This window comes from Parasteatoda tepidariorum, chromosome 2 (assembly GCF_043381705.1).
Source record: "Parasteatoda tepidariorum isolate YZ-2023 chromosome 2, CAS_Ptep_4.0, whole genome shotgun sequence".
Lineage (NCBI taxonomy): Eukaryota > Metazoa > Arthropoda > Arachnida > Araneae > Theridiidae > Parasteatoda > Parasteatoda tepidariorum.
In genome coordinates, this window is record NC_092205.1 from 102730791 (window position 1) to 102747162 (window position 16372).

The 16372-nt window shown below is 32.5% G+C and overlaps 1 protein-coding gene across 1 annotated transcript in view; it reads right to left on the reverse strand.

The window, feature by feature from the left end:
• Positions 1-16372, reverse strand: part of LOC107443026 (Inositol-3-phosphate synthase) — a gene marked incomplete at its 5' end in the record, with an annotated part of 42797 nt that overhangs the window by 19980 nt on the left and 6445 nt on the right. Inside the window, 3 exon segments of the mRNA XM_043056330.2 lie at positions 1185-1309; positions 6954-7051; positions 14538-14658. Of these exon segments, the coding sequence (XP_042912264.1) occupies positions 1185-1309; positions 6954-7051; positions 14538-14658 (344 nt within the window).

A 16372-nucleotide genomic window follows, 5' to 3' on the forward strand; every position in this document is an offset into this window, starting at 1 on the left:
GGAGGCTATATCGACCCCCTCAGTACATATACCCTAATAATTAGAAATCTTTATAAGTTCGTCTTAATATATCAGACAAATAAAGAAAATTTTCATGACTCATTAATTTAAATTAAAAAAAAAAAGAAGATAGAAATAAGTTATCTTTTTGCAGAGGTTCAGCAGATTTAAAAAGTTTTTTTTGTCTTATGTATGAAATTTAGAGAACTATTGAGACAGTGTATTTAAATTTAGCCCCATACAAAAATTTAACCCTGGTGATGTCCATGTTTTAAAAATAAATTAAAGGGATAAAGATGTAATTATTTTTCTTTACATCTTATCAGCAAAATAAATCTAGTATTATAATTTAAGGAAGCAAAGGGAGAGAAAAAAATAACTTAATCACAATGTATGCCAAATTTATAATAATTTTATTTCTTTTCAGTTTTAAAAGCTGAAAGAGAAGTAGACCAATTGTCAAAAAAGAGAAATAGATGATTCGGTATATGGCAAGACCCTGATTTGAATATTGTTGAGAGAATTTCCAAGCTTGGCCACTTTTCTCATTTTCATAAGTATGCGAGCATGTATAATAATATTAAGAAGTAATACACTATTTATTTTTATAAATAAAGTTGTGAGTTTAGATCTTGGAAAATGCTTCTTAAATCCGTTAGACGGTCAATTATTTCTAGTAATATTAGGTTTAAACATTTTTGGGATTAAGATTGATTTATGAAACGAAATCAATTTAGTTTATTGTTCTAAATTTATTAAATTTTTAAGACCATTTTTTTCTGGATGGGCTATTTAAAATTTTACTTAGTGCTAAGAATTAAAACTTACTGTTAAGAATTGACATTACGCTAACTCACAAGAGCAATGAGCTCTCCAGTAATCTCATTTTGACCCCACACTAACCCTTACTAACATTTATATAAACAAACCCATACAATGATATTTTTCTATGTTAACAGCAGATAGTAACACAAATCATAGGTAAGAAAACAGTTTCCCATTGATATTCAAATATTAATGAATTTGAAGAAAATATAATTCCTACAACCTAATAAAGGGTTAAACAAAGGTCAAATATTATATATTATTAAGTTTTAAGACATGTTAAATGATCTTTTTCCCTTCAAATTTGTATTGCGCTAAAAGTAGTGATGGTAACAGTGGGGTGCATGGTGCAGTCTTACCTGAACAAAACCAAATGAGATCCCTTCTAAGGAATATTGCTAAATGCAACACTCCCAATGACGTGGAAGCAAATAGAACATGGGATGGACCAAGAGTAGTTTGGAGCAAAAGCTCCCATTCAGATCTACAATTAAGCAACAAAAGTGAGGAAATACACAAAATAGAAAATTTTCGGTTGTAATGTTCTCTAATGAATTTGTTTAGATTATTTTTCCTATTCAATTTGAAATAAAAATAAAACATTGCCTATTTCTTTATAATTTACTATGTTTAAAATATTTTTGAAAAAAAAGAAAAGATGTCTTATGAATATTTAATATCATATCTGTAATGAGAATAATCCCTGTGGCAGAATTTTTTTGGGCTTACTGCAACAAACTTCCCTGTAACTAATATTTTGCTTTCCGACACTTTTAATCATAACAATTACTAATTTAAAGTAACAGAAACGCTGTGTTTATAGAAGAAAGTATAGAATAAAAATTTTAAAAATAATATTCTTTCAAATTCTAATATTATAGGCAATATTCTCGCATTTTGTAGGCAGAAAAATGCAATTTCGAATTTTGTAAATAATTACACGAATAAAAATTCGTAAATAAATCGAACGATAATAAATTTAAATTCATACTATCCGAGCAGAACAAAATCACAAATCACTTGAATCTTTAAAAAAGAGATACTCAAATAAGCAAATGCAAAATAAGGTGTTCTTTAAAGGAAAAAAAATGAAAGAAAGAACATTTCTAGACTGAACTATCTTTTAAACTTTCGCGAATTCTGAATTCTTTTATTTTATTTATTAATTTGAAATTCTTACTGAAGACAGTTATTATAGATTTAAAAAAAAATCTCAAATGAGAATAAGGAAATCATGATTATTTATTTCCTCGTTGATGCACAAGAAAAACATCTTTAAAAAGAAATTTTGCAGAGAAAAAAAAAACATTTTTTTAAAAATTATGTAGAAAGGAAAGCTAAAATTTCTCCCATTCCAAATTAAAAATCTTTCTGCAAAAACTCTAACATTCTGCAAAAATGTCCCCGTATCGCCACAATTCTGTCATGGGGAGAATAATTAGTAAGAGCTTCTGTAAATAGTTTTTCATAACATAATTTACTGCTTGTTTCAAAGCTTTTCAAGTTCATGATGACAACTAAATAAATGCAACAATGCCAATCTGTTATATTTTTTTTATAACAATAAACTTATTTTTCAATAGTATTTTCTATGGAATCAGAAATAATCTCCCATAGTAATATTCAAAAGATAAATGAAACATTTATCTGCTATTCAACAAGTTAAGCTTATTTGCAAACAAGGAAGTGAGCTTTATTGTTCGCAAAAAAGCTAAATGAAGTATAGTTATCAGTTTATGTAAATAAGAAGGACAGATTGCTTCCAATTTAATTACCAAACAAATAATAAATAAATTTGTATATACCAGAAAAAATAAGGGTTGTTCCACAGGCTGCAAAAGATATTAAACATAATAGATCATAAATAAAGTTAAAAAATGTACCATAAAAACAAATTCAATATTAAATAAATTAAAAAATTGCACTTTTTTTCAAACCTCGAAAATCATCTACATCTTGACTACTTAGGAAATGCAAACAATTTAAAAAGTCTGAATATAGAATAGAAAGAAGTACACAAATAATAAGACACACACAAAATGACCATAAATGATCAAAGATTGGCGTCTAGATATTGTCAGGTATTCAACATCAATTCCTTCCAGAAGATTTTTAATAAGGATCTTTGGTGATCAGTAGAGCCCGGAAGTTCAGGCAAAATGCCATAAATGCTCTTTTCGGCCTTTTTTAAACGTTTTCTTCTGAAAATGCCTTTTTCTTTCCTTTTGTTCATAAATGCCTATTTCTGTCTAATTTAAAATTTTTCTGCAAAGCTCTTTGTGCTTTTGACAGAGCATAAACGCAAAATGAAGAAATTTTGAAGTACAGAAATGGTTGACTGTCATCCGACGTATTGTAATGCATTTATAGAGATTAGGACTTTATTCCTTTTGGGACAACCCCATCTCTCTGAGGCAGTGGTCACCCCTCGTACAGCACAATGGCTATTCATCTGAGCTGATAGGGTACTCGTGCTTGAGTGAGCAAGGCAGGTGAAAGACATTTTTCTGTCCATGAGATTGACAGTGTTGATTGAATAGAGAATAGAATACAGAAATGAAGCTTTGCCTTTTTCAAAGATGGCCACAAGAAAAGAGATTTCCACGCGCTTGCATGGTATCTTGTAATCCATCTTTTATTGCCCAGAGGGATAGTTTGGGAGACAAAGAGCTTGATGGGAACTCGTTCGCTCGTGTAGAGAAAATAATATTTCCTCTCTGTCTCTTCCCCCCAAGGGAGGGGAGAGAGAAAACATGGCGTCACCTTCGCCCGATGTGCTTTGCAAGGAGAGGGAGTGAAAAGATTGGAGTTATTTTTACTTACAGTCAATAGGAGTTATTTTTACTTACAACCAATAGAATTTATTCTTATTTACGGCCCATATAGCCTACACCAGTGGTGCGCAAACTTTTTTCGACTGCGACCCCTTTTGTAGAGAGAAAAGTTTCGGCGACCCCTTTTGTAGAGAGAAAATTTTCGGCGACCCCTAGAGATAAATGTTCACAAATACGATGTATATTTCGCGCATTTCTTTCGTTTCATCGAATAAAAACATCATCATATTTAACTCATATTAATTTTATTTATAATTTTAAGAAAATACTTTTTGTATAACTCAAAAATCAGTAATTGCCCTTTAATGAGATGTATGTGGCTGCAAGTTTCTAATTATCTCATCGATGTTTGGATGTATGTTGCTAATTGCAATTCGCATATCATCTTCAGGTTTTAAACGCGAGCGGTATTTAGTTTTTATTGAAACTAGTTTNAGAAGAAAGAATATGTACATTGTATGGTATGCAGCATGCAGGGATAATGCATTTCATAAAAATTTGGCGACCCCCAAAAAACTTCTGGCGACCCCTAGTTTGCGCACCACTGGCCTACACCATCGAATAACTTGTATGCTCTTTTATCTACAAAACGAATTCACCAAGCTGGTTGAGCACATTGTAGCAGGAGCACGAAATAGTTTTCTAGTACTAGTTATTTCAAAAATTCCTAAAGTAAAAGCCTGCACAAGCAAAAAACTGGACAGTTTTGTGAAAGAGTTTGGGTCGGATGTGTTTTCTACTGATGGGAGCATTCTGTTTTGTAAGGCATGCGAGAAGTCAGTAAATTTTGAGAAGAAGTATTTTATATCTCAGCACTTGGAGACATCTAAGCATAAAACAGCAAAAGATAAAAAATATGGGAAAACATCGACTCTGATTCCCACCTGTTTTCAATTATCTTCTCGCAAATTGGAATTTGCAACGGATTTATGCAGATCATTTGAAGATGCCGGCAGTCCGCTGTGGAAACTTGAAAATAAAAGCATACGAGTTTTTTTGCAAAAATATACGAATCAAAGTGTGCCCCGTGAATCTACTTTAAGGAAAGCTTATTTAGATGACTGTTACACCGAAGTTCTTAAAACTATTCAAAATGAAATCGGAACGAAAAACATATGGCTATCTATAGATGAAACGACAGATGTAACTGGACGATATGTTGCGAATGTTATTGTTGGTGTTATGGACCCATTTGAAAAACATAAAATCTTTTTGTTGACATCTGAACAGTTGCAAAAGACTAACAGTACTACAATTGCACAGTTGTTCACTAATGCACTGGCTTTACTTTGGCCAAATGGTACTGAGCATGAAAGAGTGCTATTATTTCTTACAAATGCAGCCACCTACATGAAAAAAGCTGGAAATGCCTTAAAAGTTTTATTTCCTAATATGATCCATCTAACGTGCCTTGCTTATGCATTGCACAGGATAGCAGAGGAAGTAAGAGATCTCTATCCTGAGGTAGACTCACTTGTTTCCAGTGTGAAAAAAGTATTTGTGAAAGCCCCTTCAAGAGTTCAAAGAAATTGCAACAAACATTCAATTACCTCCTAAGCCGATCCTTACGAGATGGGGAACATGGATTACAGCAGTCTCATATTACTGCACAAATTTTGAGGAAGTTACTCGAGTCCTTACCAGCTTTTCGGATGAAGAAGCAATATCCACAAGAAAAAGTAAAAGTCTGCTTAGCAGTTCTAAAATAAAAAATGAACTGACTTTTATTTCAACTTATTTTGGGAAGCTCCCTGGAGCTATTGAACACATGGAAAAAAGAAATATGTTCGAGTCACAAAAGATTTTCGACAATACTATTGAAGAACTAATATCTGTGCCTGGACCAGCTGGTGACAGAATAAGGAAGAAATGTGAAAACGTCATCTCTGCAAACCCAGACTTTGAATGCATCAAGAACATTGCAAAAGTACTTTCTGGTGATACTACAGTTGAACTTACCATATCTCCTACCATGGCAAGTTGTTTTAGGTACACACCCATAACCTCTGTCGAAGTAGAAAGATCCTTCTCTTTGTTTAAAACTATATTAACTGACAGGAGACAAAATTTCTCTTTTGAAAATTTGAAAAAGCATCTAGTTGTAATGTGCAACAACAACCAATCATCAGAATAAATCTGCATACAATATTATTGTAAGTATGAGTTTTCAATTTTTATTTCACACTTACGCAGTTGAATTTTTTTTTGTGCAAGTATGTCCACATCTTTTGTACTATTGCTATGACAGTCGAGTAAAATGAATATGTAGGTATACCGGATACTTATAGCAACTCTTTTTATACCTTAGATACCTATATGGGCTTTTAGGCATTACCAACTACCATTTTGCTCCAATTTTAAGTGCCTTTTTTAAGTACCTATTTCAAGCTTTTTAAATTCCTTTTTGCCTGCCTATTTTTGCATTTTTTATTGCCTGAAATTCCGGACTTTAGTGATCAGTTTGGTCAACTTTCAAAATATTCTTGTGCACCATATAAACTTACCAAGCCAAATGCATAGCCAGGGCCCGACGCAAAAAAGTTTTGCCCCCCCCCCCTCTGCTTCACTACTTCAATAATAAAGAACTGAACTTCATTTAGGCATATAAATTTTTCACCTCATTATAAATGTATAACAAGAAAATTGACCCCCTCCAATGGTCAGACGAAATATAGTTCTGTCCATTCTATTAATTTTCTGTCAATTCTATGCCATTATGCTGAATGCAGTTTTCTTATTGTTAACTTTGTCATATAGCTGCAAAAAATTCATGTTTTTGCTGACATTAGGGTGGAATTCAGTCAAATTTTCACACTTACCATGGCTTACTTAAGCCAATCAGAAGCCTGTATTTTTGAAAACATATTGTATTTTGCTATATGTAAAAATACAGGATTTTGATTGGCCCAATTCGTCCATCGTGATTCCAAAAATTTAACTGAATTTCGCCCCTAGAAAGTCATGGATTTACGAAATATAGATTAATGAAGAAGCAAACATAAAACTGGCAGATTTTTCACTGTACAGATATTTTGTTTGAAAAAAAGTTTAATAGGGAAGGAAACGTAAAATTAACTTTCAATTTGACTTGGGGGTCCCCCTCTGATGTGGGCCCGGAGCAACTGCCCTGTCTGTACAAATTAATGAATGTTATCATACTAATCACACTGGAAAAATATAGAAAGAGCTCACTGAGTACTATTATTACATACATAATATTCTCTATTTAATACCTGTTTTGTACAGTTTAGTAATATGAATAAAGTTATAGAGAGTTTTGTATAGAAAGCTTACTTTGATTGCATGCTTTCTTGAACTCCAATAGCATAAATATCAGGTAAAGTCTCTGAATCGTGAGGCAACAAAAAATCATCAATATTTTTGGGTGGATCCTAAAAACACATCATTAAGGTTATTTCTCATTTATGAATTAAAATTTTATAATATGCATAAAACATACATATCTACTAGGTGCTTAAGGGTCTTTCAAATTTTGTACTTTTTATATAGATATAAAGACGTTTTCAGCAATTTTCTTTAAAATAAAAAAAAGCTAAATTTTTTTCTGAGAAATTTTGACTGGGTCTCAGCTGACTAGCATAATTACAGACTAGGACAATTGTTGCCCAAAAAGTGATAAAATTTGGCAATATAACAGATAAATAAAAAATTGTGTTTTATGTTATAAAAATCCTAAATGTCATAAAAGATGAGCACCACCCTAATCCAAAAGGTTTGGCCAATTTTGATGAGGTAGGTCCCGGTTTGAGGATAGAAGTCAAGTTTAGCGTCATTAACCGTTTCCGTTATCATTTTTTTAGAGAAAAAAAAATATTCAAAAAATCAAAATTTTTTTCCCCATTTATAAATACAAGGTACTAAAACAAAACACAAGTTCTAAGTTGAAATTTTTATTTTTTTATGTAAAAAATAATTAATTTACCATCAGTTTATTATCCCAAACTATCTCAGGCAAATAAAAAAAGTTAAACATTAGTCTTCGTATATATATGTTCACACCTTCATAATCTGAAAAATCATCTGCATTACTCTTATTTTCTCTCGCGAACGTCATTTTTTAAAAATTCCTTTTACTATGTAAATTCAGCAACCATTGTATATCATCATCAGCATTGGCACGACAGCCCTTTGTGAGCCTGGGCCTTCCTCAGAAGCTTTTCCCATTCTGCCCTTCTCCCGCAATTGTTTTCCAGTTCTGTACCTTTAGGATGGCAAAATCCTTATCCACACAGTCCTTCCATCTCTTTTTGGGCAATCCTCTTGGCCTTTTATTGGAGGGGGTTGCATTAGAGACTCTCAATGCTGTTCGTTCTGGGCTCATTCTCACTACATGCCCGGCCCATCTCATTCTACTTAATTTAATAGATTTAATGATATCATCGCCATCAAAGATTCTATATATTTCAAAATTATATCTTTTCCTCCAGTTGTCGTTATAGAGTATAGGGCCAAAGATGGTTCGTTGGACCTTCCTTTCGAAGGTTGCTAATAGCTTTTCTTCCCTTTTTGTTAAAGTCCATGTCTCTGAAGCATAAGTCAAAGCTGACTTGACTAACACCTTATAAAGTAAGATCTTAGTCTTTCTTTTTATTAAGTGAGATTTCAATAATGTCTTAAACCATAGAAGCAGCGATTGGCTGCGATTATTCTTTTTTTGATTTCAGGATTGATGTCATTTTGATAGTTTATTTCTGATCCTAGATAAGTAAAATTTTTTACAGATTCAAATTTAAAAGAATCTATTTTAAACAATTTAGGGATGGTTTCCATTGTACCACAATACATATATTTTGTTTTCTCCACATTCACTTGTAAGTTAATTTTTTTAGCTGATTTTTCCAGTGCCAAAAAATTTTCACTCAGTGCTGTCCTAGATCTTGCGATGATATCTATATCATCGGCGTATGCCAAAATCTGCACTGATTTATTAAATATAGTACCTGTAGTATTTATGCCAGCATCTCTAATAACTTTTTTTAAGGCTATGTTGAACAGAAGACACGCTAATGCATCTCCCTGTCTAACTCCATTATGAATTTCAAAAGAAGTAGATAGTTCCCCTTGAATTCGTACTGTTGAAATGGTTTCAGTGAGTGTGAGCATTACAAGTCTGATAAATTTTGATGGAATATTAAAATCATATAGGGTCCTTAATAGCTCAGTCCTATTAATACTGTTATATGCCGCCTTAAAATCCACAAATAAATGATGGGTCTCTATTCCAAATTCTCAACATTTCTCCAAAGTTTGTAGTAGGGTGAAGATTTGGTCAACTGTGGACCTTCCTTTGTGGAAACCACACTGATAGTCACCTATGATGCTGTCTACAATGGGAGACAGACGTTCAAATAGGATATTTGAGAAGACCTTATAGGCAACGCATAACAGACTTATTCCTCTATAGTTGAGACAGTCCAATACATCCCCTTTTTTATGTATTGGACATAAAATACTCAACTTCCATTCAGTAGGTAATATCTCTCTCTCCCAACTAGATAGAATAATTTTCCAGATGTTGTTTACAATAGCGTTCCCACCATATTTTAGAATTTCAGCTGGGATATCATCTGGTCCTGCCGCTTTATTACATTTCAGCTTGTTGATAGCGTGTTGTACCTCTTCCAGGGTCGGAGTGTCAACCAGTGTATCATTGATATTGTTGACCATAAAATTTAATTCACTTGACTCATTGGAGTTAAGTAAATGATCAAAGTGTTCAACCCATCTATCCATAATTTTATTTCTCTCATTAACATTAGTTCCATTTTCATCTTTACAAAGAGAGATCCTAGGTTAAAAGTCTCTTCTTCCCTCATTGATGACCAGCTCTGCTTTCATGGTTGGTCCTGAGAGATTCGACTTCTTTAAATTGGTTCTCCCTGTAAGCTTTCTTTTTTCCTTTGTGTACTTTCTTTTCCTCTCTACGTGCACTCCTATATTCATCGATTGATCCTCTGGTAAATTTTCTGTTAAGCATATTTTTATAAGCTTTATTTTTTCTTTCATTGACCATTCTACACTCTTCATCAAACCAGTTAGTTCTTATTGATCTTTTTCTCCTGCCCAGCAGCTCATGTGCTGTTGAGAGTATAGAATCTTTTACTTGTTGCCATTCCCTATTTAATTCATCGCAATCCCCTTTCGCATTAAGTTCAGTTGAGAGTTGAGTTTGAAATTCCCTGCGAACCTCAGGATTGCTCAACTTTTCACAGTTAAATCTTACAGAATTGACCCTTCTTGCCTTTCTCACCATTGAGATTCTTTCCCTAAGCTTACAGATCACTAAATAGTGATCAGAATCTAAGTTAGCTCCTCTGTGAGTTTTTACATCTAAAAGATTTGTACGTTATCTNCTGTTGAGAGTATAGAATCTTTTACTTGTTGCCATTCCCTATTTAATTCATCACAATCCTCTTTCGCATTAAGCTCAGTTGAGAGTTGAGTTTGAAATTCCCTGCGAACCTCAGGATTGCTCAACTTTTCACAATTAAATCTTACAGAATTGACCCTTCTTGCCTTTCTCACCATTGAGATTCTTTCCCTAAGCTTACAGATCACTAAATAGTGATCAGAGTCTAAGTTAGCTCCTCTGTGAGTTTTTACATCTAAAAGATTTGTATGTTATCTAGAGCTAATTAGTATATGGTCAATCTGATTTCTGTATGATCCATCAGGGGATCTTCACGTTGCCTTATGAATGTTCTTATGCTGAAAGAAAGTGCTTCCAATTATCATATCATGAGATGCAGCAAAACTAATAAGCCTGATTCCATTATCATTTGAGACATCGTGTAAACTATAGTTTCCCAAAACTGGTCTAAATTCTTCCTCATGACCAACTTTAGAGTTGAAATTACCCATGATGATTTTCACGTCATGTCTTGGGCATAAGCTCCAGAGGCGATCTAACTCGTCATAAAAATTATCTTTCTCCTCCTCATCTCCTTCTTTAGTTGGTGCATATACATTAATGATGGAATAGTTGGAAAAACTTCCTTTTAAGCGTAATAGACATAGTCTAGGGGAGATAGCTTGAAAATCAATAACCAGATNTAACTCGTCATATTCTCCTCATCATCTCCTTCTTCAGTTGGTGCATATACATTAATGATGGAATAGTTGGTAAAACTTCCTTTTAAGCGCAATAGACATAGTCTAGGGGAGATAGCTTGAAAATCAATAACCAGATAGCTGAGTTTTTTATTTAAGATGAAGCCAGTTCCATATAAATGTTTTGTTTTATGACAACTGTAAAAAAGCGTGTGTCTTCTCTCTTCCAAGACACCAGTACCAGTCCAGCGCATTTCTTGTATAGCCAACAAGTCCAATCTATATGAATCCATTTGCTCGATCAGTAGCTGCAGATTTTTACTCTGATAGAGAGTGCGTATATTCCAGTATCCAAATCTCATTTCCTTTGAACGTTTCCTGGTCAAATTACATGAAGGCAGTCCGTGATTTACTTCTTTGGATTTCAAAACATGTTGGTTTTTACGAGGTGGAGTTGTTAGCCCCACGCCCAACCTGGAGGACCAGGGGGTTCCTCTTTGTCTGGTGTCTCCCCTCCGACCTGGGTGACCCTATCAGGAGCCGAAGCTCCCGCCCGCATAGCTCTCGGGATCGACAACACACACAAACTACAACACCACGAACCATCGTATATACAATTGTACAAAACACGTCTGAAGTCCCACAAATGGCAAAACTCCCAAACAAAAATTGGCAAACTTCCAATCACAGCAGATTATTATTATTTTTTTTTTTGCTTCCGGCCGAATAAAAACGTGATAAAACAAAACGTATTGACGAATTCCGTTATGCCCGAGTTTACACAGGATAATAAATGTGTGCGATATATATACATACCCGAGTTAACTCGGGATAATCAGGGAAGCGGTTAAAAATAACAAGCGGTTTTTAATAACCGCTTGTTATTTTTAACCGCGGTTATTAAAAACCGCTTGTTATTTTTAACCGCTTCCCTGATTATCCCGAGTTAACTCGGGTTAATCAGGGAAGCGGTTTAGATTTTAAGCGGTTTTTAAAATAACAAGCATGATTATACAATTTTTTTTTTTTTTATCTTGCATACATTTCTGGAGAAATCTTGATTTTTAACACTTTTTATCACTATGTTAATTTGCAACTGAAGTGCCATCTGTGAACCAAAATATAATAACCTGTAAGTCTAATTTCGAAAGGTACCCCAGGGGTTAACCAACCTCACACCAAGATAACCAGTTTAGTATCAATGAACGCATTCTTAAAAAAATACTTGATACATTATTTTTAAACTTTTAGTTTAATTAATATAATAGATAATTTTACTTTTAACCTTTTGCCAGTGTTGCCCCAATCTAGTTCTGGCAATTACTTAGTGCAATATTTGTGATGCCCAAACTGAGTTCGTTTCTACTTTAGGATACTTAATTCACTATTTTCCTAATAGATGGCATTAGTGGTCCTATTTTTTTAACGATTACAACTTCAGCCGAGGGAGGGAAAAGATTTGCAAAATTCATGTATTGAAAATCATATTGTTGTGTTTTATTACATTTAGCTTCAAAATTTTGTTTAATTTGCTCTGATTGAATAAGATATGCGTGTAATTCATTACTTTTTTGTGCGCATATAAAAATTATAAGTACAATAGTTATTGCATTTAAAATTTTATTTCTGCAATAAAGAACCATTTTCTAACTTTTATAATAATATAGAGAACAAAATTAAACAGTCAAAAAAATTTCCATTTTTGGTCCATTTTTCTGAAAAAAATGTCTGTTAAATTATATATAATTTGATGAATTTGACTTACATTCATGACTGTTATCATATTTCTTTTATCACTCTGCATATTATTATCCTGTAAAGCGTAAACTTGCCTCAACAAGATTCAGATATCAGGAATGGTCTCCAGCATTCCTTATAGTTGGTTCTCTACTGTATTAGAGAAAAAGTTTTGAAGGATAAAGGTAAAATGTAAATTAATCCTCTGATTCATACAGTTATTAGGAAAATAGCCTTAAAAAATTGTTTCGCAGCCTGAAACCCTGAGGTGAGGCCCAGAAACGCAGGTCAAATACTTGTGAGTTGGTAGGTCTGACATGAACATCATCAATGCCTCGACAGCCTAGGGTGGGCCTTGGCCTTCTGAAGAATTTTTTTTCACGCTAACCTTTTTCAGTTTTTATGACCAAAAGGTTTTTTTCTAGGCCATCTATCCATTTCATATTCCGCTTGCCTCTTTTTCGTGTGCAAACTAGTCTAGCATTGAAAACTCTTTTTGTGGTATTCCTTCCTTCATTATGAAAACGTGGCCTGCCCATTTTATTCTGTCATTTAATAAAGTTAATAATGTCAGGTTCATTATATGAGTGATAAAGCTCTAGATTTTGATCTTCTAAGCCACACACTATTTTTTTGAATTCCTCCAAAAATTCTTCTCGAGACTTTTCTTTCAAACGTACTTAACATAGCCTCATACGTACAAGATATGGTCCAGGTTTCATAAGTATATCTTAAAACTGATCTTAAAAGAGATTTATATAATAAAACTTTTGTTTTTTCTATGAATTACATTAGATTTCATGTATTTTCGAATTCCAGTAGAACATTTATTGGCTATAGTAATTCTTCTTTGTATTTTCATTGTAATATTGTTCCTGTTGTTGATTACAGAACACAAGCAAACGAAATTGTCAACAACCTCAAATTTATATTCTTCCATTTTGAAATAGGTGTTATTGAAGCTTGTTTTAGTACAGGGCAAATATTTAGTTTTGCTCTTGTTTATTCTCAGGCTCATCTTGAGAGCCGCTTTCTCTGAAGAAATAAAAGTCTGATCTAGTGCTATACATCTGACATAATGGTAGCGGCAATTTTCTGCCAGTAAATACCCCCCCCACACACACACACCCGTGGCAGAATTTTTTTGAGCTATCTGGGTTTTGTAAACTCTCCAGCACTAATATCTTTCTGGAAGATACTTTTAATAATAACAAACATATATGCTACTTATTTAAAATAACAAAAGCACTGTGTTTACAAAAGAATTATGTATACATATTTTTTATTCTAATATTATGGGTGATATTCTATTCTCGCATTTTGTTGGGGGTGGGCGAATGCACAAATTATTTCCTTCTTTGCATTTTGTAAATAATCATCACAATTGCCGAAAAAAAGATCAATGAGGAAATCACGTGAATCGGTCTCCTCAAATGCGTGTTTCATTTCAAGATTAGGTTTTTGTAATAGATAATATTGTATAAAAATATTGGATTTAAAAACCATGGAGAAATCAATAGCAAAACTGTCGAAAATTCGATAGAATTATTGCATTAAAAAGTAAATACTCCAATGTACGATTCGAATTTTCCATATTGTTTTAAATATATCGGGATATTTAAAATCCAGGTAAAAATCAATGCCAATAACTGTCAAAAATATAATTGAAACATTACATCGATTTACAATACTAAAGGCGTAAATTGAGTGCTTCAAAAAGTGATTATCTAAATGCACGATTCAAATATTATGTATAAATTTTTTNTTGAATTTGTGAAGGTACCGCTAAACGGTAGTAAATTCGACCTGGACAGACCCCTGGTGATTATCTAAATGCACGATTCAAATATTATGTATAAATTTTTTTAGTAAAGAAAAATACATTTTTTTTTACTTTGCAAAAAAAAAAAATCTTTCTGCATGAACTCTGTAATGTTCAATGACAATGTCGCCGGGATTTTGTTATTTTAATTCAGATTATTTGATTTAATTCAGACAAGTATACAAAATGTATTAATGGATTCATCAAAACATGTGACATACAGAAAATATCAATGGAAATATACTTACTTGACCATTCATATTCCACGTTCCAACAAAAACAGCGATTTTATAGTTAGGGAAAAATCGAGAGAGTTCTTCACTACCTAAAAGTGCACCATCTAATCCTTTACATCCAAATACGTAACTTCTGAAATAAATTAATTGTTTAGTGACACAGAAAAGATTAGGTAGCTTTAAGATTTTGGAACAAAAAGTTTTTGGCTCAAAAGAAAACTTATATATCGGGGCAATATCCCTAGGTCTTGATGGTTAAAAGAGCCCCTGAATGAAGGATTGTTTCTTTTAAAATTAAGATGCTTTAAAAACCATTCTTTCTTATGTATCTATTTAAAAAAAAAACTAAAACGGAGCAACAATGCTGTAATAATAACTAGAGCTGCTAAAAAGGATTTTTTTTATTTTTTAGTCATAAGTTTAGATTCCTCTTCTTATAATTTCAATTTTTTCAAACTATATTTTGTAAAGATATATATACAGGGTATCTGCTACATCAAATTCATGACTTTTCAAGAATTTTTCAAGACTTAACGAAGTTACTATTTTCTCTGACAAAAACACAACAATAAATATCAAAAAAAGCATTATGATAACATTAATTGAAATGATAGTATACTCTGCATCTTCATATTTATATATTTTAAATTTAAAAAAACAGAGTAAAGAAAGACAGGGATCTGTCCAGGCCGAATTTACTACCGTTTAGCGGTACCTTCACAAATTCAATTTTAGGTAAAACGGTAGTTTCACAAATTCAACTTTGGAAAAACGGTAGTTTCACAAAATACTTTTTCTTAAAATTTTATTTTTGTATCCCTTAAGAAACGATAAATCTATATTTTTACCATAAAATTTTCACAAAATAGGTACCTTTCAGAAAAACCTAGACAGACCCATGATATTATAACAGTTCTTTACACTAATTATAAAATAAAGATTTACTGTACTTTCTTACGGAAAAGATTACAGTTATTTTAATTTTCTAAGAAATTGATTAAATTAATTTTTACATCTTCTTATGTCACAATGTTTCAATGAATTTTATTGATTGTGATGCCTGCTACAGACTTTTCAACACTTCATCAGTTGTTGCAATGCCTTCCTTTCATTTTCATGTACAGTTTTATACATACATGTATTGCAATTTTATTTTCCTACCAAATTTAGTGCTATTATATATTTATTTAAATGTATATTATATTACAGATTTGATTCATTGTACTAATGAACCAAATGTATCAGTGCCAGAGCTGTGCAATTTCCTTATTTAGAGGACACAACAAACTTCCTGTGTCATGGTTTTTAAGTCTTTAATTACTGCTCATCATCTAATGTGTTATGGCAATGAGATATGTTTTTTTATGAATGAATATGGAGTATCTGTGTGTGCATATATATGATATATATACAGGGATGAGAGTAGTCAGAAAGTAAAAAAGAGGAAATCCAAGAATATATATATATAAACAAAAATTTGACAAAAAAAGTGCGATTTTTAAACTTGTAAACCATGTGATTATAAATCCCGATATGAGGCTTTTAAATCACGTGAATATGAAACTCTACATCGAATTTAAAAAATGCGAACATACAAATCATGATGCGTAATTTTTAGATCAAGATGCATAATTTTAAAATCGCGAGATATTACAACGGCAAAAACGAATCACGATATTGGATTTTAAGCTCGCGTAGCTACATAGGGTTTTAAAAGCTCGTAAATACAAATCGCGATATTGGTTTTTTAAATCTCGTAAATAAGAATCGCAATGTACAATATTTAAATGGCCTGAATAAGAATCGCAACGTTCAACTTTTAAATCAGGTAAATACGAAAATCGATG